Below are 26119 nucleotides of genomic sequence, written 5' to 3' on the forward strand. Positions count from 1 at the left end.
TTCTATGTTTTTTGCTATGTCTGACACAAAAACTCAAGCTAGATCTGCTATGCAGAGTGAAACCTGCACTGAGAGCTGGGTGTTAGCAGCCAATTATGCAAAATACCTGTGCCTCATTTTGCCTAGTCACATAAAGGTTATTTAAAGTGTCTTCTAATCAGTGGATAGCCTTTCTTGTGCCTGATTCAGGGAGAAAAAAAATTCCTCCCACTTTACAAAAAATGCTGGTGTGGATATGAATATGATAACTCTATTTCACAAAATTTTCTTAAAGAGTGTAATAATTAGGCTGAGGAAAGTGTCTGTTAGGAGTTTTTTTGTCTCAGTTTTGGGGTTTTTTGTTGCTGGTTTTTTTTTATTTTGCTTTTCAACCGAATGTTTAATAACAAAAGCCAAGAAGCATCGAGGTTTTGTGTACTATCTGCAGGAGCTAATTATGCACGTACTGCTGAACTGCCTACGAAAGTAATGATACTTTGTTTTCTAATGATCTGGGCTGAATTGAAACTTATGCTCTAGAGCAGAAAGGCTGACAATTACGATAATCACAGATAAAGTGAGAAATAAGAGACCTGAAAGAAGGACTTATCTATTACTCTGAACAGTTTGGTCCCACATCAGCAACGTGCATGAACTCACATACAATTTTAAGCATACTGCTGGCAACCTCAAAGCTTTTGAGTGCTTCCAGTGAAATGTTAAAGGTGTTAACATTATTTGGGAGGAAAGTTCAGTAATATAATCCTTTCTATCTCAGCAGTTCTTAGCCACCTTTATCAAGAGGGAGCCTGGGGCCCAGCAACAGAGCAGTGTGTGGCTGCTCAGCTCCACGCTGGGCACAGGGACAGGTTTTACATTGTGTGAACTGAAGGCTGCATCTTGTCCTCTCTAAGAAGCCCTGCCTTGCCTCTGTTTACGTTCCCACCTTGCTGTCACCATCATTTCAGTGTCCACCTTGCCCATACAACACAGGCCCAACTGTTTCCCACTTTTGGGAGTGTAAATTACTGCTGTGGAGTCTAATGAGCTGAGATAATTGACACCATCATTTGGCTATAAACATATCTAACACCACATACATGGAAGGGAGAGAGGAAATTATTGTGCTACAGCTTATTGCTGTACAGAAGACTAGGAAAACCAATATGGTCTGTACAGAATAGACATACATATATGGAAAAAAAGAACTGCTCAGCAACAGGTTTTATAGATTTAAATTATATTTTTATATCCATTTTCATTCTTTCTTGGCAGCTGGATAATATGACTTTCACTGCCAAGTCGTTTTTTTTCCTTTGCAATTTGGCAGCTATTAGGGTTTTGTTTTCCTTCCATCAGTCTGATGAGACTTGAGACTAAGATATTGGCTTTGATTTGTTTTCTTCAACAACCAGTTTATAACACACAACACCTAAGAACACCTCTCCTCTTCAGTGGAGGACCTTGTGCCTGCACCTAGCAGAGGAATGCAGCAAACTACTTGCTTCCAAACTGGTTCTCTCCTCACTGCTGCAATCTAACGGGCTCTAAGGAAAGGATGTCTGTGCTAACAGGTGTGTAACCTACAAATCACTGGGATAACAGACTACAGCAGTTCTACAAGTTTCTATCAGCCAACACAAATCATTCTGAACATAAATTCATCAGCAAAATGCTTGTTGCTCTGATGGTTCTCACAGGAGTCACGATGCACTTATATTAGTGGGACTTCAGCCTACTCATTGATGTTATATCCTATAACTGCTCCTTAGAAGGATTATTTTCCTCAGTTGTGTCAATGCTATGAGAAAATTGTTAGAGCAGTATTTTTTGAAACCGTTATTACCCACTTGTATACTTTTCACTAATATTTTCACAACTTCAGCAGTGGATATGTAACTTTCAGACATCACTGTCTCAACACTACTCCTGTTAAGTTCTCAATGTGCCTTTGTGAGCACATTTTTAGCTTTCACTCATAATTACGAAACTTTCAAACCCCTTCCATTATTGAAAGTTGTCATGTCACATTACGGTTTCCATCAGTACAATTTAATGCTCAGCTGCTTGTATGTGATGCTTTAAGAGGTAATTCAGCAACAGCTACACACTGTTATCAGTACCAAAGTGGTGATGCTGCATACATTACAGCAATGCAGGCTGTGGGAGTATGCATACTACACAAGGATCTTCTTATAGTATCTAAAATTTACCTTCAGTGGTATCATTTTAGCTGAATTACATCACTTGTATAGTAACTTAATCTCTTCTATTTTCTATTTATTGCATGTATTAGCAATTTATTTAGTGATCAACTCTGACAGCCTTGTCCCAGATTTACAAATTTGATCCATTCTGTATTACACACTCTTAATCTATACAGGCTACAAGTTTGGTATAGCTACACACTAACGGACTTAAACCTTAATCTATAAAGATTTATCCTGTGAGAAATTCAATTTGAGTGCACGTGCTGCTCTGAACTTGCAGCAGTACTTGAAGAACACCTTCCAGTTGAGGACATCAGCACAGAGCTTCCCAGACTTGACACCATCACACCCTGACATGTCCCTGGAACATCCCTTAAGATACATGTCAGAGAAGGGAGCCACAGTCAGCAGTAATGTCAAATTAGAAATTTAGGACAAAAACAGGAGAACAAAGAATCTGGCTCACCAAGTCAAAATAAGTGTTTTTTGATCAAAGCAGCAAAATGGCAAAAAGTCATTGTCATTCCTAACACACTGAACATCTCTTCATCATAAAGCACACATATATCCTGCAAAAGCTTGAGATGTGAATGAAATCAGGTCTTCTAAAGCCCTGGAGGGCTGGCTTTTAATCAGTAAACATGTGCTGGTTTACTCCCTGATCCAAGCTAACTACAGTGTGAAATGTTCAAATGCTATCTGCCTTTAAAATATAGGAGGTGATGGCACAGAATATTCATCAGGTTTTAGGGACACTAAAGTCACTCAGGCTTGTAGGCCATCAGGACATCCTGCAAATAACAGTCACAAGGAAATTTTGAGGTCTATCAGACAGAGGAGCTTGCCAGGAAATGAGATCTCATGTGCTGTGCAAGTAACTGCTGCTGGTTCAGTGCTCCAGCTGACCATTTACTTAGAGGTTCCCAAAGGTCAAATTTTGTGGTATTTAAAGGAAGAAACCATTAATAACACATGGTGAAGGTTTTTATTCAGCTATTTGTCCCTCCGTTCATTGTCAGCTCAATGCAGTAATCAGTAAATAGATGTATCACTGTATCACTGGTATGGTTGTGCATTTTATGAATCTCAGTTGCTCCCACTTCTAAATGTTGAATAGACTAATGTCAGTATCGTTCTCCTCTCCAGTTTTTGCTGGCTATAAAATTAATCTAATAAAGGCTGTTAGCGTTCTTTCTCCTAATCCATTGTTTTTAGCAGCACTGTCGATTTTTTTCTTTTGATCAGAGGCTGCTGCTTATCGGTGAAGAAGATCAAAGTCACACTTCCTTCGAGCTTCTAAAAGAAATGAGATATATTCCTTTGAGAAAAATTTCAGAGAAGCTGCAGATCAAGATCAAAAATGGACAGAGGGTTTATATCATTCACAGTACTTACACTACTAAATAATCACAGGTGCACAATGCGGTGCAGTCCCACAGTGCTACCATGAACCTTTACTTGCACAGCACCTATCACCCCTGCTTCCCTCTTCTGCTTCTGTGCTGCCTGAAGCATCTGTGCAGTCTCTTTGTGAAGGAAATTAGGGAAATAACCTTGCTGAAAACTTGCTTTTGTCCTTACCTGCTTCTCTTTCCTACGGAAAACACCCCATGTCAAGACTGGCCACGCAGTTACGCAAGCACATTTGCCAATCCAGCTCAAAGTACGACAGGGAGGTGGGACAGAGCAGCTCTGCACTTGCAGAGACCCACACACGAGCACTCAGCTCTGGCTGACCCCGAGAGGCTCCAGCCCAGTCTGCAGCCTTGACTCTCAGAACATGAGCAGCCTTTTTAAGGTCTGAGGCAGAAGTGCTCTGCTGGCCCCACGCCAGGCTGCTCAGGCTCCTCAAAGATCGAGCTTTATCTGCCATGCCAAAGAGAAGCTGGGCACTTTCTCACTCCTGTCGCTGTTGGCTCCACACACGGAAAGCACCCCAAGCTACCGTCTAGCTAAACTTGTGAACCTGTGTTCTCACCCTGACCCAGCTGATAAATGATGCCTGAAGAGGAGAAATTGCTGTGAAATAATCTAAACTAATGGAAAATGATTAGCACAAGATGCACCTGGAAGACATCAACACCCTTTCAGATATTATCATCTGAATATAGCAGATTGTGGTAACATGTGTACATGTGTCACGGACAAAAATGTTACACTGTACCTGGGTAGTCCTCAGAGACATGCACTGAATAGGACACACTGTAAGAAAGAAAAAAAACAACAACAAAATTAGAAACAACAACATTAACTGCTGGCACAACATTTTTTTCCTGCTCCTGGATTATTTTATGCTTATTTATAGGTTCCTGACAGTTTCCAGAACAGAAGGTAACATCTATTTTGATGGCTTTTGAAGTGCTCAGCTGAAAATAAAAAGCGTCATGCCCATTTTGAAAGCTTACTTTGCTAAATTGGCACATCCTGGTTTCAGCATTCTTAAAAGAAGTATCAAGTCTGCATTATATTCCCTTTAGAGTAACATAGCACAATATGTGTACTTCTGATTTAAAAAAAAAAAAATCACTCTTTGAACATCAGAACTAGAGAACTAGTAAAGCGCAGTTCTCCCTCTATTTTTGTGTTTGACTCAAGACTCAGCAGGAGGCCTTTCTCATTGTTGTACATTTCTGTTAGTTTCAGCAAAGGCTCTGGATGTCTTGGGCTCCTTCCTCCTATGAAAACTCTGTATTTTATGTAGTATCTCTACCTTTTCGTCAAGCTGTGTTCAAATTAGATTTGAGAGAGCCACAGTCACACTAAAGGGTAGCTTCACTATGTGGGTTACCCAAATCTGTTTCATCAGAAAACAGTTACTCAAAAGCACCATCCTGCTTCTCCAGCTCAGTTCACAGCTGCTTTCCCTACTTTCCACAGAGATCTTCACTAAACTTGCTGCAGAGAGCAGGACAAATGGGTGTGATGGTCTGCTCAGTTATCTAACTACCCACCAAGTCCTTTTGTTTTTTAGTGCATCTTCATTTTGCATTAAGAATGTTCAACTCTGAGGCACTCTGAAAGGTTTCTGTTGTATAATTCATATTCTTTCCAGTTCTAAATCCTATAAATTGTGTCAACTTACACATTTAAATAATACATAGTGTGGGTTCATGTCTGCAGTGAGTTCAGCAAAAGCAGGATGGCACAGTCCTCTTAAGAAATTTTGGTATGTATTGCACTTGCTGAAAAATTGCTGAAAATTGGTTCAAAGGCTCTTTCTAAATGGCATGAATACAGCTTCCATGTAGACAAGACACTGAAGCCAGGTGTGGTTTTTACTTTTTCTCTCTCAAGGGCTTCCATTAAATGAGTTCCACTTGCACAACACAGTGACTGTAAGAGGCAATCAATATGAAAAAGTAGGTCCCTCACACTTGCTTCCCTAAGTCGCTCTATTAACACACAGCTCTTTCACCTGTTTTTGCACGTCACCTATTCTATTTTATCTGTTGTTTGACTAAGACAAAAAGATGCCTGCTCCTTCAACAGCTGCAAATGTTCACATAAATTGAAGCAGAAGGAACTTTTATTACAGCTGACCAAGGATTTTGCTACACAACTCAGTCAAGCTGATTAAAATCCCATCACAGTGAAAATTCAACATTTTATGACTTTTCTATTTCAATTATTTTTTAGACATTTTGAATAGGCAGCACCTGTATCACCTCATCTTGGAGTATTTCCCCTAAGGACTGGATTATTTAAATCTAATTTATCTGTCATCATGTAAAATATCACTATTTTAAATAGGGAAATATTCCAAAATAAGGAAATGTTATATCTCAGTGCAGTCATGTATGAAGAATTTTGCTCTGTGGTGCAGAAGAAAAAAAAAAACCCAAAAAATTCCCAAGGAGTTAACTGGGTGCCTGTTCTCACCAAACCCCATCTTCTAGAAAAGTTTCTAATCATGACTTCTTCCTTCCACTACTGAAAGAGGTACTTCCCTCTTACTCTCTTCAACTGGCTCCTTGCACACTTCTTTGCTGTCTCCAGAGTTTCTGTGTATGAGTTTGTTCCAATATTGAGAACAAGAACAGGGGCTGAAGAGTTTCTCAACTTCCATGAGTGCAGATACTCAAAACCTGACTGGGTAAGGACCTCAGTAACCTAATCCTACTTTGAAGCTGGACTTGACTTTAAACTTAACTTCTGCTTACTCAATGTGCCCATGTGCAGAAACTCAATGGAACTGAGTTTCCTCTTCCTTTTTCTTCATCATGTGGCTATCTCTGGCAGCAGCAGCTGGGGTGCTGCTAAATGGAAACTAGTAACCAAACAATATACTGTTTTTCTCATGAGGTGGAATAAATTAAAAGATTAATGAAAAAAACACAAGTTAGAAATAGTCTCAAACCAGACTGCTCAAAGCCAGGGTCTGATCCAAGGCCCAGTGAATCCAGAAATAGGGAGAATAAATGGCTTGAGCCCCCAGAGGAATGTGGCAGTGCTTTGCTTCAGCTTGTCATCTTGTGTTTGTTATGTGTGGACCATGGAAGCAAAAAGTGGAAATGAAACTACCAAACAAAACAAAACTTGGATTAGTGTCTCAGCTCTCCTCTGTGATTGTCACATATGGTCACACATTGGCACATATTTCTGCTCTCAGGATAAACTGCTTCCTACTGACTATGCACCTGATCTGTCAGAGAACAAGATATATCAGGCAAACAAAGGTCTCTTAAAGAGTTCCTGTCCTCCAGCCACCTTTTCCCACTGACTTCAACAAGATTTAGAGTCAAGACACAAATACAAGACTGTGATGACTTACAGCACCTTAAACTGCACAGACTTCAGTGAAGATGCAGATGTTCAACACCTCTCAGTGTCAAATCCTCCCAACGCCAAAGAAAGCCTTTATTGCAGCAGCTTTCTCACTTAAGAACTCAGAAATGCAACTGGAATTAATTTAGGCCTGGCCCTCACATAGAAGTACAACATGATTATTCCAGTGAGGGACGTGATTTTTCCTTCTGGCAATGCAGTTCCACTGTACAACCTTACTGCAGTTACTAAATACAGCTTATAGCAGTATAATTTATTCCCATTCCCATAAACACATTCACCATTGCTCGTTCAGTTATATTGCTTTAGCTACAGGAATGGTTAAACTCTTGGGTGCAAACAAAGCCTCCATGGTGGCATTATTTCTGTTTTATTCAGCTCAGACCCTCTGCACAAGACACCCTGCAGTACATATGTTTCTCAACCCTTAAGCTTATAATAAGCTTCATACTTGAAATGGCCTAGTAAAATTTTTGTTATTTAACAAACAGTGAAGTACCATATGAGAAATTAGTGGGAACTGTCATGTTTCACAGCTTACACATTTTTAATGTAAACTTCTTATTGCTTGAAATAATATTAACATTGACAGCCTTGGCTTAGCAACAACTTTACTTACAGGGGTCTCATTGCAAGAATTTTCCAATGTGTTTTAACCATTCTGTTCCTTCTACAGAAAAATTATTCTGCAAGGGTTCATCTCCATTGGAGAACTAATTCATCAACTCGATGGGTATGCACCATGTAATCGCTATTTTTCAAATTACTCTTTCCCAACTGAATACAAAATAAGCAGATTCATCTGCATTTGACATTACTACGATTTCCCAAAGCTAGTTAAAAAGGAGTGGAAAGTCTTAACTGGTTATACTACCAGGCAAAATGTCACCCCAAAACTGCATCTCCTGGGCAAAAAAAAAATACTCATGAAAACTGAAAAAGACAGAAGAGCAAAAGGTACTGCGACACAGCAAACTCATAAAAAGGAAAACAACCAGCTGCACCTCCTTACATCAATTTGTAAGATTGCTTCCTGAGCCTTGAACTGCAGTTTTACCTATCACAACACAAACCCCAGGATCAAACACGCATCCTAAAGCCACAACAGCGACACTGTAGCCGGGATGTAGCTTCTCATCAATTTCAGGTTATCTCAGCTCTATGCCACCTATTGTTTCTCTCTAAGAAAGAAATCCTTTAAGCTGAATTTCCAGCTGTTTTGCACAGCAGGAACAGTGTGAAGCATCTGGTGCAAGTCTAAGATTTATGCCTATGGAATAGTTATGACAATTCAACCAGTTCAGTCCCATGGCAACAACTGACTTACTGCCTTATTAAGTGTGGAAATTGTGATCTAGTTTCTATTCCAGTTTTAGTCATCTTTATTAGAGCCAGAGCTCTATGTCCTAAGCTGCAGCTTGCAAACTTACTGAAGAAGGAAAACAAGACTTTTTTCATGTGGAATTTGATGGTAGTCTAATGCCAATCTATAACAAAACACAAGGAAAGAATAAATAGGACTTAACCATAATGCATCTGGAGCTACAGAATTCAGAAAAGATTTTGTATACAATATGCCAAAATCTCAGATTGAACTCATCAATGATGGAATGCAGTAAGTTAATGGCATGCACAAAATCTTATAACTTAAGGAGAATACTAAAACTCAGCAAAACAAGCTATGGATATCCAAAATATTAAATGCTACTGTGGTATTGATTATATACCTGGGTCAACTTTTGAACAAGTTCCTGAAATTAAGAAAATATTACTAAAACTTTGATACAAAAAACAGAAGTATGCTGGTGACAAGTTTGGGCCAAAGGACGTTTTTAATGACCTACATAATATTTTTGAAAGTACAGCGTGATACAGACATGATGCTTTTACTCTTTTCTAGGTGAAGCAGTAGAAAGGAATAAGGTCCAGTTGAAAAGATGCAACTGAAATTGTACTCTTTTACCACTTTCTAGATATCAACTCACAAAATTCTTGCATTTTCAGTATCTACACATAACATGCCAGAGTAAATCAACATTTCATGAATGCTCAGTAATTATACAGCAAATGCTTCCATCTTCAAGCCTTTGTTTTCTTATCATTGAAAATGCTTCCAAATTCTTCAGTGGATTCCTATTACTGTCAGAGCCTTTAGCCTCCTTTTCTACTTCAATAAGACCACCATTTGATCCTGAAACCAGACCATTCATATTGCTTTACGTTTGACCAGCCTTTTTCCTTAAACAAAACAAAACTGATTCCAAAAAGCATTTCACCATGAACACAAACCAGTCTCAAGACCCTCTGTTCTGAGATCCAGTTTGAAACCTTATAGTTTGACAATAAATCACATGACAAATACAGGGTGGGAATTATAATTTTCAGAAGATGTATTGTGGGATTGCACCCAAAAAAACTTTCAAATTGCATTTCTGAAACAGATGACCTTCGAACAAGTCCCTTGAGAACTGGTAGGAGATGAAGGCATTTAGGTATTGACCAGATGAAAAACTAACTAGGTACACCATTTACACAAAAAATCTGGATTAGTTAACAGAAAAAGAACCATTATTTCTTTTCCGTAATTAACCTCACGCTAATTAGACTACGTGAAGAGAAGTACAATTCAAAACTAGTATTTAAGCACACTGCAAAAGGCTTCAATGTCAATTTGTACATAGATTACATGCATGCAAATAACAACAGAAGAGACTCAGCAGCCAGACGCAGCAATTTCCTATGGCAAAAGGTATCTTCTGCTTAATGGACACCACCAAAAGACAAGTCTTACAAACCCAAAGCCTGGAGATAACTGTTCTACTCTATGTTGAAAACAAAACAATACAACTTTAACAGCAACTGAGAAATTACCACTGCGCTATGTATAGCTAGGACAAAGAAACTTAATAAAAACTCTCCATTTGGTGTTCAACCACTAGAAGTATGAGTGAATGATAAATAGGTTTTTCAAAAAATCATGAAAAAGTAAATTAGCAAGATACTCTATCACTTGATATGTATGAGTGCTGTGCTGAGAAACACTTCATGACATTTCAATGGAACTCATAAAAAACAATAGAAATATGGGAATAACAATTTTGCCTTTCCATTCTGGAGCTTTTGAAAGATTGCATCCCATTCAGCACACATCAGCTGAGGAAGTGTTCCACTGAAACTCATATTCAGAAACATACACAGAACTACGGCAGCATTCTGGATTTTCTTATGTGGTAGATTTTGGAACAAACTATTGCTGGCATTCACAATGTCTTCAGGAAAAAAATATGGAGATTTTTAGAATGTATTTATACACGTACATTTACACATATATAGCACAAATTTTATTCTGTTTCTTCACTAAAAGGGTGGTCAGGAATTGGAACACACTGCCCAGGTAAGTGGTGGAATCACTGTCCTTGGAAGTATTCAAAAGGCATATGGATGTGGCACTTGGGAATATGGTTTAGTGGGGAACATGGAGGTGCTGTGTTAACAGTTGAGCTCGATGATCTTTAGAGGCCTTTTCAAACCTCAATGCTATTATTCTATTAAATTTTCTACTTTATTATTCCATTAAAAATCACAGAATCATTGAATGGGTCAGGCTAGAGGGCACCACAGTGGTCATCTGGTCCAACCTCCCTGGTCAAGCAGGGCCATCCCAGAGCACACAGCACAGGATTGTGTCCAGATGGTTCTTCAACATCTCCAGTGTGGGAGACTCCACAGCCTCTCTGGGAAATCTGTTCCAGTGCTTGGTCACCTGTGCTGTAAAGTTCTTCCCCATGTTCAGGTAGAACTTCCTGGGCATCAGTTTCTCCCTTTGCCTCTTGTCCTATTGCTCAGCACCACTGAGCAGAGCCTGCTCCATCCTCTGACCTCTCCCTGCAGACACTGACAGACACTGACAGACACTGACAGACACTGATGAGGTTCTCTCTCAGTTGTCTCTTCCTGAGTCTCAACAGGCCCAGCTCCCTCAGCCTTTCCTTGTAAGAGAGATGCTCCAGTACCTCAGTCATCTTTGTCACCCTCCACTGGACCTGCTCCAGGAGTTCCAAGTCTCTCTCACACTGGAGAGCCCAGAACTGGGCACAGCTCTCCAGATGTGCCTCACCAGATGTGCTGAGCAGAGGGGCAGCATCAGCTCCCTGACCTGCTGGCACTGTTCTTCCTAATGCACCCCAGGATCCTATAAGCCTTCTTGGCCACAAGGACACACTGCTGGCTTATGGACAGTTTGTTGTCCACCAGAACCCCCAGGTCCTTCTCCTGGAGCTGCTTTCCAGCAGGTCAGTTCCAGCCTGTGCTGGTGCAGGAGGTTATTCCTCTCCAGGTGCAGGACCCTGCATTTGACTTTGTTGAATTTCAGATTGTTCTTCTCAGCCCAGCTCTCCAATCTATCAAAGACCTTCTGAAGGGCTGTGCAGCCCTCTGGGCTATCAGCAACTGCTGCCAGCTTTCTGCCATCAGAGACCCTTCCCCCAAGTCACTGATGAAGTTAATACTGGGCCCTGTATTGAACCCTGGAGTACACTGCTAGTGAAAATTCCCTGTGACACTGATCACAGCCCTCACTGTGATCACCCAGTTCTCAATCACCTCACTGTGCTCTCATCCAGTCCACACTTCCTGAGCTTGCCTAAGAGGATATTGTGAGAGACAGTGACTAAAGCCTTGCTGAAGTTGAGCGAGACAACACAGAAAATCCACAAAATTTAGTGAATCCATCAGTGCTATCTGCCAATACAACTCAGTACGTGCTGCACTCCATTCATTCAAGATACCTCCACACTACAGTCTCAGTAATGTGACAAAACCACAAACAGAACTAAGCAAAAGTTTCAGTTGCATGAAATACTAACCACAAAATGACGTGTATCTCCAAACACATAAACAGACAGGGTTGGAATCATGACAGTTAGAAACATGGAAGAGAGCCTATCTTGTAACAGGCTTCTGAAAATAAAAATTTGCATGAGGTTTTTTAAAATACAAATAATTACACAGGCTTTTGCTCTTTCACATGGGGAAATAAGTGCTGAAGCACAGGACTTCTACCTTTTTTTAAAGTAGTGATTTTAAAACTGATGCCATTAAACAGAATAATGATTACTGAAAAATAACTTTATCTTCTGGGAGAAAGCATCAAAAGCCACAAATGAGACAAAAATTAAACGGAGGTGGACCTAAGCTTTCATGCATATATTTGCACAGCTATAGAAAAAATTACTGTAAGTGAAGCATAGCAAGAATAATCTCACAACATTAAAGTAAAATTTATTTTCTGTTACAGAATGTAGAACTTCAATTAAATCCCACTGAAGTCCATGGAAAACTCTAGCACTTGTCAAAGAAGATTACAAGCAAGTTGCACAGAAAATAAAAGACTTCTGGCCCCCTACCACACTTCCGTTATTTTCTAGAAACAAGTACTTCATGGTTTTGCTAAAAATTTCAGTATGCATTCCAAAGGATGCAAATGTTTTTGAGCACTTTTTTCCTTTTTTTTTTTTTTTAGTATTTGCATCTTTCTATACAACTGGACTGCCAACCATTTCACATCAATACTAAAGAACTTTTGAAGTACCCTTTAAAATGTTTTGAATGTACCTCTCTGTGTCTCAGCAATTTCTTTTACAGATATACAGGCCACTTTAGATCTCCTGAAACACCTCAGTTCAATGAGTTTTTGTGCTCCCTGCGATTCAACAACTGATGACCCAGGATTAGTCACAGCTGGGTTTTGCTGCTAGATATAAAAGGATGCTTCCAAAGAATTGAAATTTGGGCACAGGCCACTTTCATTATACATCATAACTCCTCATGATGCACCACCAATTACACAGAAAAGAGTAACAAGTGACTGTGAGTAATCTTTTCCTCTGGATGATGGAGAATGTGCGTGTGTGATGACATATGAAAAGTCCCAGACACGTCCACTGCTGACAGACTCGAACTATTCCAAAGAAAGATGAGTGTCAGCGCGTCAAAAATGGCACTGCTTTCGTTTCTTGACATAACCTGGGGGTACAGAGGCGCCGAGTCAAAATTATTATGGTTTGCATTTGTCACTAAGAATAATTGAGCCACTGGTCCTTCTCATGCAACTGAGGAGCATCTGAATCAAATGGGGAATGTTACTCATAAAGCTCTGCTTGATTTAGTGTGTCGCTCAAGTAAAGGGGACACGGAAAACTGCAGCTCAAACATTTCCCTTTAGCAAAGCTTCCAATGAGAAAGGCATGACAACGTCTAATAAATACATCAAAGTCTACAGGATTAATCATCACTAGCAAACGAGAGCATTTCTAAAAGTAAAATTAGCAAATCAAGAACACTGGGGCAGGGGGAGAAGGAAATGTATGTTCTGTGTGTTGTTCTGGAAAGAATTACATCCAAATGTGTCTACACGTGCAAAACTGGGTTGTCCACAACCAGACTACCAGAATCTGACCATTTCACTCAGGACTACAAAAGCCTCCTGTTTGTCAAGTTGCCCTGTTTGACAAGGTCCAGCTCCCTCCCATCAACATCAATGCATTTTATGCTTCTTTCTGTATTCTTGCTTTGCACTGATCCCATGGGTTTGAATCCTCCCTGCATATTCCCCATTAGGTTTTCATCCAATTTCAGCCTTCCTCAGAAAACAGAACATAAAATAAACTTAGGACAGTAAACTCTTGGTCCAGCTCAGCAGCAGCCAGATCAGCACACAGTATCATATCCTTTGGGCACCTTATTTACCTGATGGGGTCCATCTTCTTCCACCATGTGTTTTCTAGGGGTTGATTTTGTTTTAGTTTGATTTGTTGGGGGAATTTGGTTTTGGTTTGTTTTTTGGGGTTTTTTTTTTGGTGGTTTTTGTGGTTTTGTGTGGGGTTTTTGGGTGCTTTTTTTTGCGGGGGGGCATGGGCATTAAGAAAGCTTTTCCTCTTTTCAACTTCCACCTTTTAATTTTGGAGCACTTCTGTTAGAAGACACCATTAGATGCTCTTTTTGGAGCCATTTAAGAGTTATCTTAGAGCCATGAGGGTTTGAGCTGCATTGTTCCAATCAGAGCACTGTTTTGAGGCTCCTGTGGTTGTAATTCAAGTAACTGGATTTTCAACTCAGATCAACTGAAAAGTAACACCTTGCCCAACCCCTGTACAAAGCCTTCGTGGTGCAATCTTTCAAAACTAAAATAAAAGGACACAAAAAGAAGCAACCACAGACCCAAGGCAGAGACATGAGTCAAACTGCAAATTGCAAAGTTACAGCTACCCAAGAAGAGAGAAGCTTGTCATAGGAAGTTTTGCCTGATAATTTTATAATTTCTGCTTCTCAGCAGTTATCAAAACCAAACATTACACCCATATATAAATATATATATAAATCCCTGGAGACACTCACTGTTTAGCTTCATTATATCCCTAATAAGTGGAAGGACTCCTTTCTTTTGCACGCAGCGCTCATCAAAGGAGGAAAGTCTTAGGCATTGTTCTTCAACCACTCCACACATTCATTAACTAGTTGGCATTTTGCTTGTTTATCTAATGAGGTGTGCAACAGGCACTGCTGTGCAGGGAAATAGTAAAAAATTTAAATACTCTTTCTCATCCATTCTTTGATATATCTCACAGAACTCAAATTTTTCCTTTCTCCCTAAAGTCAGCCCTCAATACTTCTTGGTACAGATGAAATACTACATTTATGAACAAAATTTTTTTTCTGTATTTTCCATACTCACAGCTTCCATTATCATTAGTACAAATTCAATATGTAACTTCCAAATAAAATATCTGAATGTTGAACTACTGCTTTTGTAACTATTGTAAAGTAAAAGCGCACACATTCAACATAACAAAATCCCACACAGCAAGACTTTCAATACATGTTACCTGTGAAATTGCCCATAGCAGTTTATTTATGCCAATATAATCCACTCACATAATTCAGGACCACTGGAATACCTACAGCCAGTTATTTATCTATTGCCTACACACAGTCAGTCCCCTCCTCAAATCAGTGAGGTGGAGTTCAGCACCTCTGAAAATGGCTATATTATGACACAGCACTGACCTTTATCCTGCACACATTTTAATTTGGGGCAACAGCTGCTGCTCCTGACTACTGTGCCACACAGCTGCAAGGACTGCCTGCAAACCTGAAGGCCTGGCTCATCCTCCTGTCCCATTACACTGACACGGTCAAAACCACTCTGTTTTCTGTGGTTAGACGCAAAAGGAGATGCCACATGGCTGGGGCAATGCCCGTGGGGTTTGTCTCCTCCACCCAAAAGGCCCAGGAATTACTGTGCTGAAAGGGGCAACATGAAAGGCAGAGTAGGTTATTCCTTACACCTGGAGCCTCACTGAGACACCTATTCTGTCACAACACCATGGTCATGAAGAGCATGCACTCACAAACTACAAATAAAATGGAAAATTCAGTGTGAGATGACAAGAGAGTATTTTTTTATTCCTTTCTTTTCAGGTGTGAGGGTTTCAGTCTGAGGGCACAGGTACGCTTCTAACACAGCATTCAGTCCTGGTGTCCTTAGCATCAGACAGATGTCAGTAAATTGAGGGGAATACCACAATCACCAAGAAACAATCAGGAATCTGGAAGAATGGCCAGTCAGCAAAAGTATTTATGTGGGTCCAGACATATTGCCATGTATACAGAGTACAGCAATTCAATGGACAAGTGTGCAAGGAAATGTGATGACTGCTGCAACATGTTTTGCAGAGTGCCAACACGAAGATGGCTGTAATTTTTACATGATGGCCCAGGGGAAAATGACAAGCTATATCCATGTGAAATTAAAGGAAAAAGTGTAACTTGACTGAATATCAGAAATGGAGAACCCCACTGAACTTTGAGTTAGTCTCCCAGGGAATGGGTAGAGGGCTAATCACATAGCCATTTAAAGCCAGGATGGAGGAGTTTAAGTAAAATTAATGGAAAAATTTTGCATTGGCAAAGTTACTAACAACTGTGTTTCCTATTGCTAATTTCCACGAGTAAAATGTTAATGAGCAAAATGTTACCTCCTTTTCTCACTAGTAGCTCAGAAAGCAAAGTTGTAGGTTGAATATGACATTGACAACTCTCAATGTGACTCATGGAAAAAATTCAAAGCATAACCTGGTACTATATTTCAACTGGGTGCAGAATAACAGCAGCAGGGAATTTCAGTTCAAGAGCTTTTTATGCATTTGAAGTGGCAGCATTGGCGAGGATCTGAAACAGTTCTTCCACCTTCTCACGAATTTTAGCTGATCCTGAATATCACACAATCTGGTTTCTTCTTCATGACAGAAAGCAATAGAAAGCATATTGAATTTTTTTGGTTTTACTTTGCATTTAGGTATATTTAGCAGCAGCTCATCTAATAAAGAACTATTTTAAATACATGGGCTGCTCTTGATCCAAAGAATGCTTTAAGATGCATGACTGTTCACAGAATATTAATTTTATACTATACCAAAACAAACCATGCCTCAATATTGTCTGGCAGACATTCCCACAGAAAATGCTAAGCAAACTATAGAACAAAAGAAAAACCAATAACTTTAGTACCCTACCCCAAAATGTAGTTAAGATTTTAAATATAATTTTAATTTGTAAAGATAAAATTAAAAAATCCTTCTACCAGTCTTAATTAGATCCCTGTCTTCTCAAAAAACTAATTACATGTCAGATGAAGCAGTGGTTTAGGAAGCCCCTGTATTCTTGCAAAGGCAGAGATAGCTCTATTCCCAGCTGTGTCTTGTTATATGCCTCCCAGCAAGAAAAAATGCACACTTTTTCAAAAGGCAATCCGTAACTACAAAGCTTTATAGTCACTGATTTACCTTTCATGTGTGCTGAGCCACTACATCTCCAAGAGAAATCAGCAGGAACCATCAGCAGTTTTGAAAAATAAGGGCTTAGAGTCCAGATTTTAAAAATAATTAGTCAACAATAATTGTGCAGAAACGGCAGTTAGAAAACTAAACTGTTTATATTCCCTTGAAAATACCATCAGTACACATCCACCATTTTAGATAATGCAGAGTACTCATAAAGGTATAAAAATTTCCATTCTGCTGCAGATTTCAGTAGAAATTCATGTATCTTAAGGGCGATTTGGCTACCTAAGCACCTTTTACGAGACCAGCATGTAAATACCTTTGAGAAAATGCTAAAATATGACTCATGCTAAGGTACTTTTCATAACACACAATGAAGTCCTGGTCCCATGAAATTTCATAGGTAAAACTCTCAGGAAAAAAAGTGAAGGTTTATCCTTCTGTCAGCTTTTTCATGAGCAAATGTGCAATTAAAAAATGTCAGACATGTATTCCCTTTATCTTTTCCTTATTCCTTACTCTGACTGCACTACTTAGCACACCCACGCATCAAAATTATCACCAAAATTTGGAAATCATCCAGAACATGGGGAACAATCTGTAAAGCATAAGTTTTGTAATCAGAAATTTCATTATTAAGTATTTCTAGTAAGTTTAGAGAATGAAAGTAAACACAGACAGAAAACTTCAGTCTTCCACTAATGTGAGATTAAAACCAGTAAGTCTTTCACTAACACAGAGCTCTTAATCTGAAGATCTTCTCAGAGACTTTAATAAAGACAGAGCTATGAAGACTTAACGTAAAGAAAAATTAGATGGCTTTAAGAAAACAAAACCAATTAACCTACAGAATGAAAGAAGAAAGGATCAAACACCAAAGAGTAACTGCTCCTTCTGGATGTCTCACTGACACCCTGTGCACTTGCAGTGACTTGAGGGACTGACTACTCAGCTAGCAGTGGCCCAGACTCCACAGAAAGCATCAGTGGAAACAGTAATGCAGCTGCAAGTGCTTGTCATACTGTCTACTAAGGCCATTTGTACAGAGGAACCTAAATATAGAGATTAAAAAAATCTGATTCAGACATCTACATCTTAAAATCTGGGTCAGTTTCACCAAGATGTAGAGTGTCATCTCAGGCATGTCAGGATACAAAAAACATACAAATGCAGAACTGCAAATAGTTACAAGTAGGGAGAGCCAAAATAACTTAAGTACCAGCACATGTGAAGATTATTTTTCAAATCTGAGGCTTGGGGTCTCGAGGGAAGAGAATTTACACAGAAAGGCCTTCAGGTAATACTGGCACAAGTGGCTGGGTACACCACATTTTAATCTCAAAACAATTCCCCTGGAAAACTTCCAAGCAGACATGGGTCAAACTGCTCACCTGCTGACAGAAGTGTTTATCACAGAGGCATGTGAGTCATGCGAGCACCTGATCAATAAACACCCCCGTCCCTCTCACAGCCCCCTCGGGTGCCAGAAGGTTACTGCGGAGGCTGTTCCCTCCAGAACAGAAAACCAGGAACTTGGCTGCAGAGTGATTAGAGTTCGCTCTGTTTTGAAAGGTCACTCACTTTCCATCATCTGATAGCGTCATTAAGCCCAGGAGAAGTGGGATAACCATTTGGAACTACTGCCTGTGGTGAAATGGAACAGTAAAGCTGCACCACTTATTTGCACCAGCAAAATTGAAAGGAAAAATAGCAGCTTCCTTTCACACCAGGACAGAAGCAACAGAGGGCCTGAAAAATACAGCAAGATTTTACTGTTTAGCAAAATACTTACATATTAAGCCACAGGAACTATTGCTGTAGGAGAGGCCATGACGTATTAACCAAAACACATTTGAAAAGCTTCATCCTATTTTTAAATTATGCTAGACTGTGAGTGACCTGGCTTCATGAAAATCCAGTCACCTCCTGGGGTGTGCAGTGTTCTCAGCTCCTACTGAGAAAGCTGTTGGAGCACAAGATTTCTTAGCACTTTGCAGGGTAAGATCCTCAGTGCTCAAAAGAAAATTCAAACAAAATTTACTCTAAGTGACTCAATCAGATCAAACAGCTTTAATTAACAACATTTAATAACAATGGAGTTAGTAGTAAAAGCAAATAAATTTCAAGCTTTTAAAAAAAATTATAAAAAAGAAAAAAGAAAAAAGAACAATAGAAACACCACCAAACCAAAAAAACAAACCACAGCCAAATAAAAAACCACCACCCCACAAATCACTGACTGTTTTGCCCCAAGTTACTCAAATTCAAAGCTCTTGAGTCAACGGGAACAGAAATAAGCCTTTCCTTCCCTTCTCCCAACTTCTGTAGCTGGTGGACCACCACAGGACATACCTCGTGCTCCTGTTCTCAGCTGCATTCTCTCTGGGGCTCTGTACTTGTGAAAGCACCACCAAAGGTGCTGGGACAATCCCCTGGTGGGAAAGCCATGGCTGGCTGCCCTGTGGGATGGTGGGGTTGCCATCCCTGGGGCAGTTTAGGGTGCACACGGATGTGGCACACAGGAATGTGGTCAGGTTGTAAGCTTGGCAGTGCTGTGTTGGCAGTTGGGCTGGATGATATTGGAGTTCTTTCCCAGCCTGCATGATTCTGTTTTATAGGCAGGAAACAAATACTCAGGAAGGACACTGAACTGTGTGAGCTCCACAGTCTGTTCTAGATAACAAGAGATCTCTTCTATCACAGGTACAAGATGGAAACCATTCTACCTCACAACAAGTTCTTCAAAGAGCAAAACTACTATTATCCACAGGTTATCAGTCTTTCACATTGATTGTTCCCTGCCAAATACGGACATCTTCAACCCCAATAGGTGATTTACTACCTATTTCCCAATAGGTAGGTTTTCTGTACTTTTTCCAGTCATCCGATATACAACCAAAATGTCACATCTACTCTCCGCCCCGTTTAGCTAGGTAGATCCAACCATGAGTATGTTATGCAATGTAAATCCAAGTAATACAGACAACACAGCTCTGTTCCTCCACAAACTGCAAAACCCTGCCACTTCCATTTTCCAAAAGAATAAAAAGGCTCACATGAAAGCAACTGCATTTTCAATACAATAAAGACTTTGAGCTTTACCTTTGGAACACTCCCTATACATTTTTAACAAACTTCCACTAAACATCAGGTCACAGCAGCTAATCATCCAACTGCCACTGCTTCTCAGAACAAGGGGATTTTACTGTCCTCCCGTTTGCTAAATTGCAAAGAGAACCAGATGTGTAGTGACCAGTTTGATTTTTTAAAAGCCTGAAATTTTACTGATGTTATGTCTGTAAATAGTATAGGAGCCAACTGGAACAAGAAGTAATCCCACTGGGAGTAACAGGTATAGCTATACCTCTTATAACTGGGACAATGCAATCATACAAGACTTTATTGAGCATGAGCACACTTCCACAGCCACCACCCCAACATTGCCAGAAGCCTCAAAACAGCAGCAAAGCCAATACAGAGCTCACAGATACAGCAATGCTATAGAAAACTGCTAAGCAAACTTGAAAGAAAAAAATCATACAGAGCTAGCTAAATGAGTTCAATTTACAGACAAACAAATCCTCTACTTTATAAAATTTCTTCTGTTTCTATTGAAACCATTTTTTGTAACACAGATCACACTGAAATTTGAGAAATAAAGCTGCTCTTGTTTGATATACTTCACTAAACAATCCAGGCTTTAATGAGAAATTACACTAATTCAAATTCAATCTCTCAAACAATTTGTTGTCCCTCAACATGTCATTCTATCCTAATGAACATCACCATAATGCATACTACATCTTTCTAATATCAACACCACTTACCTCTGAAAATTATAATTAGAAAGAAATTAAATCACTGAGAAATAACTAGATTTCATTTGTTTGATTTGTTTTAAAAATAAAAAGCAGATCCTGCAAGACACTACATCCACTATTAAGTACAAAATGAAGCTAATTTAATTTGATGTACTATTTTTACTATATTAGATCAGAAGAGAAACAGAAATACAGCATGCTGTAAATGTGGCTAATAAAGTAGGCAAACATAGGCAACAACTACTTTCACAATGTATTTCCACTAAGGTTTATTTGTTCTCATCAAAGTATTTGTGCAAGCAGAGACTACAGTCTAAACCTAAATCTGAATATGAAAAAAAGGGTACAGCTGATTCAGGCAACTGGAAGTCTAGGCGTATGAAATGTTTAATGTAGGACTCCATTCTTCTCTTCAGGGTCATGCAATCCCTTCAGTGACCTCAGTGGATCTTATGCCCTCAGAAAAACAGAATTATAAGGCGAAAGTTGTTTTGTCTATTAGTACCTCTTCTTCCAAATCTACAGGCACAAATAAACCTCCTTTCATTAAGAAGGAACTGAGAACAACATGCCAGCTCCTCTTCTGTAAGAGAGGGCAGGGGAACAGAGGGGCAAGCAGAGGGTATGCTTTAACCCAAAGATTGTGTGGGACTGAAAAGACATGGAGAGTAATATGAACTGGGAATGCCTACCAAATACATTTCTAAACAGGAGTGTTCCTATACTCAATGGGAGCCCTGACATCCATTTCCATAGGGAAAAACTGCTTCCATGTGGTTACAAAGCTTCACAGAGGATCAGGCAAGGGGATGTTTCACTAAGTGAGAATCCAGCACAAGAAATCCAAGTGAGCTGTCTGCTTTATGATCCATCAAGAAATATAGCTACAGCACAAAAAAAAAAAAAAAAAGAAAAAAAAAAGAAAAAAATTATAATTCGCCCAAGTCAGTTTGCACTCAAATCACACTTAACTTAAATAAACTGACACAAGGGTTCAAGGAGTTCAGTTCTGCCTAGGAAAAAATGAAAGTAAATGTTATTAATAGACAGATAAAACCATATCGAAATGGCCTGATGAGTCAGTACAACTCAGCAGCTGAAGGAAATCTCCACAGCTTTCACTCTCCATGGACACCTATGACAGGGTCTAGAGCTGAAGCCACTGGAGGCAACATGCAGCTCCCTGGGGGTGGGGAAGCACTGAACAGACATACTGGGAATGGGGACTTTGAGGAGTACACTCAGGCTGCTGGAAGGTGAGCTGATCATCTCCATTCACAGTGACACCAGCCAGTGAAGGCACCCCAGCAGCCTGCTCTGACCAAGGGAATCCCAGGGAATTATCGGCTCCATGGCTGGAGGCTGACACCCACCACAGAGTGTTCAATGGGAGATGTTTTCTGCAGTATCTTGCAGGCTGCAAGGTTACTGGCAGGGCAGGGTACTCCTGGGAAGTGCACTTCGGAACTCCTGAAGTCTTGCCATGGGAAGGATCAAAGATGGGCAAAGGTGGTCTGGATGGCAATAAAACAGAAGACACGGTAATAGCAACAAGCATGGGAAAACAGAGGGACAAGGGAATAAAACAGGCTTGTCCTGTGTCAACAGAACAGTTGTTTTCTTGCCCTGCAGTGGGTAAGCAAGCCCCTCACAAGCACCAAGCTGGACTAGCTGGTGAGCAGGATGGAAGGACAGCCATACAGAGACGTAGATGCATATTGTGCCTACCGGGAATGCATGCTCAACCCCACTACCAGCTGGATGGAGCAGCATGGAGCTGCATCAGCCTCACCTCTAGCAGGTGACAACTAGGGGCAGACACAGTCTTTGTGCAGGATTTACACAAGCAAGTATCAACTCCTTATGTGATGTCCAAAAAGGAAGAACTATATAGCCACCAAAGTATGGTTAAGGATATCCTAACTATAATCCTCACAGCTCACAAACTTCCAAAGACCACTTATCGTGGTGAGTTAGCCCTGGCTGGAAGCCAGGCTCCCACCAAAGCCTCTCCATAGCTACCCTCCACAAGTGCACAGGGGACAGAAAATGTAATGAAAGGTTCATGAGATAACGACCAGAAGACAGATCACTCACCAAATACCATCACAGGCAAAACAGAGTCACACTGGGGAAATTGAGTGAATTCTATTACTAATCAAAATCAGAGCAGGATTCTTAAAACAAAATTAAGAACACCATCCCTCCATCTCTCCCTCCTTCCTGGGGTCTACCTCCTCCCCCACAGCAGTGCAGGAGACACGGAATGGGGATTACAGTCAGTTCATCACATGGTGTTCCTGCTGCTCAGGGAGAAGAGTCCTTCCTCTGCTCCAGTGTGGGTCCCTCCCATGAAAGATAACTGTCTGTGACCTTCACCAACGTGAGTCCATCCCATGGGCAACAGTTCTCTTCCATGGGGTGCAATCCTTTAAGGGACAGGCTGCTCAGTGTGGGTTGCCAACAAGTCCTACCAGGAAACCTGCTCCAGTGTGGATTCCTCTCTCCACAGGTCTGCAGGTCCCTGCCTGGAGCCTTCTCCATGGGCTTCCCACAGGTTCACAGCTCCTCTCAGGCATCCACTTGCTTCACTGTGTGTCTTCTTCAGAGGCTGCAGGTGGGTCTCTGAATCTGTGTGGTCCTCCACAGGCTGCAGGGGCACAGATGCCTCACCATGGTCTTTACTACAGACTGCAGGGGAATCTCAGCTCCAGTGCCTGAGGCAGCTCCTGCCACTTCTCCACTGATCTTGGTGCCTGCAGGGCTGTTCCTCTCACATATTCTCACTCCTCTGTTCTCTGGCTGCAATTACAACTATGCAGGAACATTTTTTTCCCCTTCCTAAATATCACAAAGGTGTTACCACCACTTCTAATAGGCCCAGCTGTGATATGCAGCACATACACCTTGGAGCCAGGTGGCAGTGGCTGCTGGACATGGATGAAGCTTCTGCCAGTTTCTCACTGAAGTCACCTCTATCAGTCTGCCCACCACCAAAACCTGACCGTGCAAACCCAATACAGAAAAACAGAGAAAGCTTTCCAGGTGCAAACTAGGTATCTGAGAGTAAATACTAACAAAAGTAAAAGGTAGTAAAAAGGAAAAACAAGTTTTGGGTGATAAATAATAGCTTGGGGGTGATAAATACTAGTTTGTGGTTGCACGTTTTGTGGTTTACATTCATCTGCACCATCAGCACCTCTGAAGAGCTTAGGGGAATAAAAGTGTGGTCCAGTGAGAACAAATGAGAATGAGGTCTGCACTTTGCACCTGGCAATGGATTAGGTCCTTTACATGGCTTTGAGCATCAAGCCTTCTCTTCCCCTTCTGCAAATTGCTTTGAAAATGACAGATAAAATCCCTGTGTTTGTTACACATTATACTGAAGCCTTACACTCCAAAATAAGATACAAATTAAAAGTAGGTTAGTGCTCAAATTCTAGATGGCAAACAGCAGCATCCCCAGACATCCCAGGTGATTATGTTCTCAAACCAAGAGACCAGCACCTGATTTAGTTCATGCTAACTTTACACTTCTGACAGGAGACTTCTGAAAAATGTCTTGAAAGCTGTGACATGTCAGAGTCTCCACCTCCAAAAGCAACCAATATCCCTGGCCAGTAACCAGGTTCCCCACGCCCTGTCCTGGCAGACCCATTATACCAGTGCCAGGGGCTGGGGCAATGCTTGCAGAGGGACCTGGAACCATCAGTCTCTGCTGAGGATCTATCCCAGTTTCATCGAAGCAGACTCATACCCCAGGAACTTGGCACAGACCTCAGGTCAGCCATATCATACAGCTGGGAGCCACACCTGAGCTGACTGAGAATTCTGGGAAGTTTGTGTCGGTCTTGGTTGCTTCTTGCTGTGACTTCCCAGTGGTTCCAAAGGAAATAAAATCTGTGCAAACAGGATCAGACCTTTTGACTGGTAGATCAATTGACACACAGTTTGCCTGAATATCAACATTTCTCTAATGTCTGTTGCAAAGTAAAAATACCTCTTCTTGATGACTCATTTTCCACACTGAGAAATGTCCGTGGGTGGGAGAAAAGAAATGAAGCAATTCTATTTTTCTCCTCCTGTCACTATTGTAGCAGCTCTCAACTCGAGCATGAAATATAATTGAAGCACTTGCAAGATGTTTCCAGCAAGTGAACTGAACGGCACTGTTTTGTTACCTCTTTGTCATCATTTTTATCCAGAATCATATTATATTAAAACCATTTCAGCACTGTTGTGCTCTCCCTCAGAATATGACCTTCCAAACAAAGAGACAGAAGTGAGGGGTTTTATTGCATAACCTACACAAATGTATGGTATGTTATTTGCAAAAAAATCTTTGCTGTTAGTGTTGTGAGTCCAGTCACGCTTTAGTTAAGTTAGGATAAGAGTCCCTGCGAATTTAATGAGAATATATTTATCCCACAGGATTAGACTAAACAGCAGCCTCTCAGAGTAAAGAGTGACTCAGAAAACCCCTGTAACGTTGCTGGACTCTGAAACTCTACAGAGTTCAGCAAGGGCTTTCTCCTGTCCTAGTCCCCCCATGACACTACACTTCCCTTCAAGTGGAGATGAAAGATTATCCCTTTTGTTCTAGATGGGGAAAGGCGTGGGATACTGTCACCTCATATCAGGACAAGTAGGTGATCCCTCTTCGGGAAGAAACAATTTTCACACACTGAGAGCCAGGCAGAAAACAGCCCACAGCTTCTGAACCAGTGTGCCCAAAACAGAAACAGCAGGAAGTGTGGGAAGATTCATCATAAAAGGAGATTTCCTCGCCTCCTCCTCCTTCCCTTGAGCAAGCTGACTCATGGTTTCTCAGCGGCATAAGCATAGAGTCTTTCCCAGCAATGGCAAAGCATTCATCCTGCAGTGACTGTAATGCAATTCTAGTGAGTTGTAAGGGGTGACATAAAAATGGAGGTTTTTTGAAAGGTTGGGGTCTAGGAGGAGCTCATTTCAAGGGGGATCAGAAAACTCTCATCAGATGCAAGAGGGACTAGGTGCTGCTCGCACTCCAGTATCCCTGTTATCACACACCTCCAGGATGCAGTACCCCTGTTATTACACACCTCCAGGATGCAGTACCCCTGTTATTACACACCTCCAGGATGCAGTATCCCTGTTATTACACACCTCCAGGATGCAGTACCCCTGTTATTACACACCTCCAGGATGCAGTATCCCTGCAGCAGAACCTGGAGAGCCACGCTGCATCCTGCACTCCGAGCATCCACTGTGCTGTCATCCGTGGGTGCCTCCCTGCCTGCCACAGAGGGACATGATGAGATGAGACAAGGGGCAGGTCTGTACACTGTGTTCTTTGCCACCATGGGAGGAGCAAGCATCAAAAAGAAACATTTCTGGGCGTGGAAAGAGGAGAAATTACTCTCTCCATAGAGGAGGCTATCCAAATTCAGATTATCCCAAGAGGTCCTACACTTTGTAGGTAAACATAGATCAAGATCTCCCTCGT

At 40.8% G+C, this 26119-nt stretch overlaps 1 protein-coding gene across 1 annotated transcript in view; it reads right to left on the reverse strand.

The window, feature by feature from the left end:
* Nucleotides 1-26119, reverse strand: part of PARP8 (poly(ADP-ribose) polymerase family member 8) — a 123803-nt gene that overhangs the window by 65395 nt on the left and 32289 nt on the right. The window contains exon 3 of the mRNA XM_085043262.1: nucleotides 4348-4391. Within this exon, the coding sequence (XP_084899388.1) occupies nucleotides 4348-4391 (44 nt within the window). The remainder of the gene's footprint in view (nucleotides 1-4347; nucleotides 4392-26119) is intronic.

The sequence above is a fragment of the Lichenostomus cassidix genome, chromosome Z, assembly GCF_008360975.1.
Source record: "Lichenostomus cassidix isolate B80296 chromosome Z, HeHo_3.0, whole genome shotgun sequence".
NCBI classification, from domain to species: Eukaryota; Metazoa; Chordata; class Aves; order Passeriformes; family Meliphagidae; genus Lichenostomus; species Lichenostomus cassidix.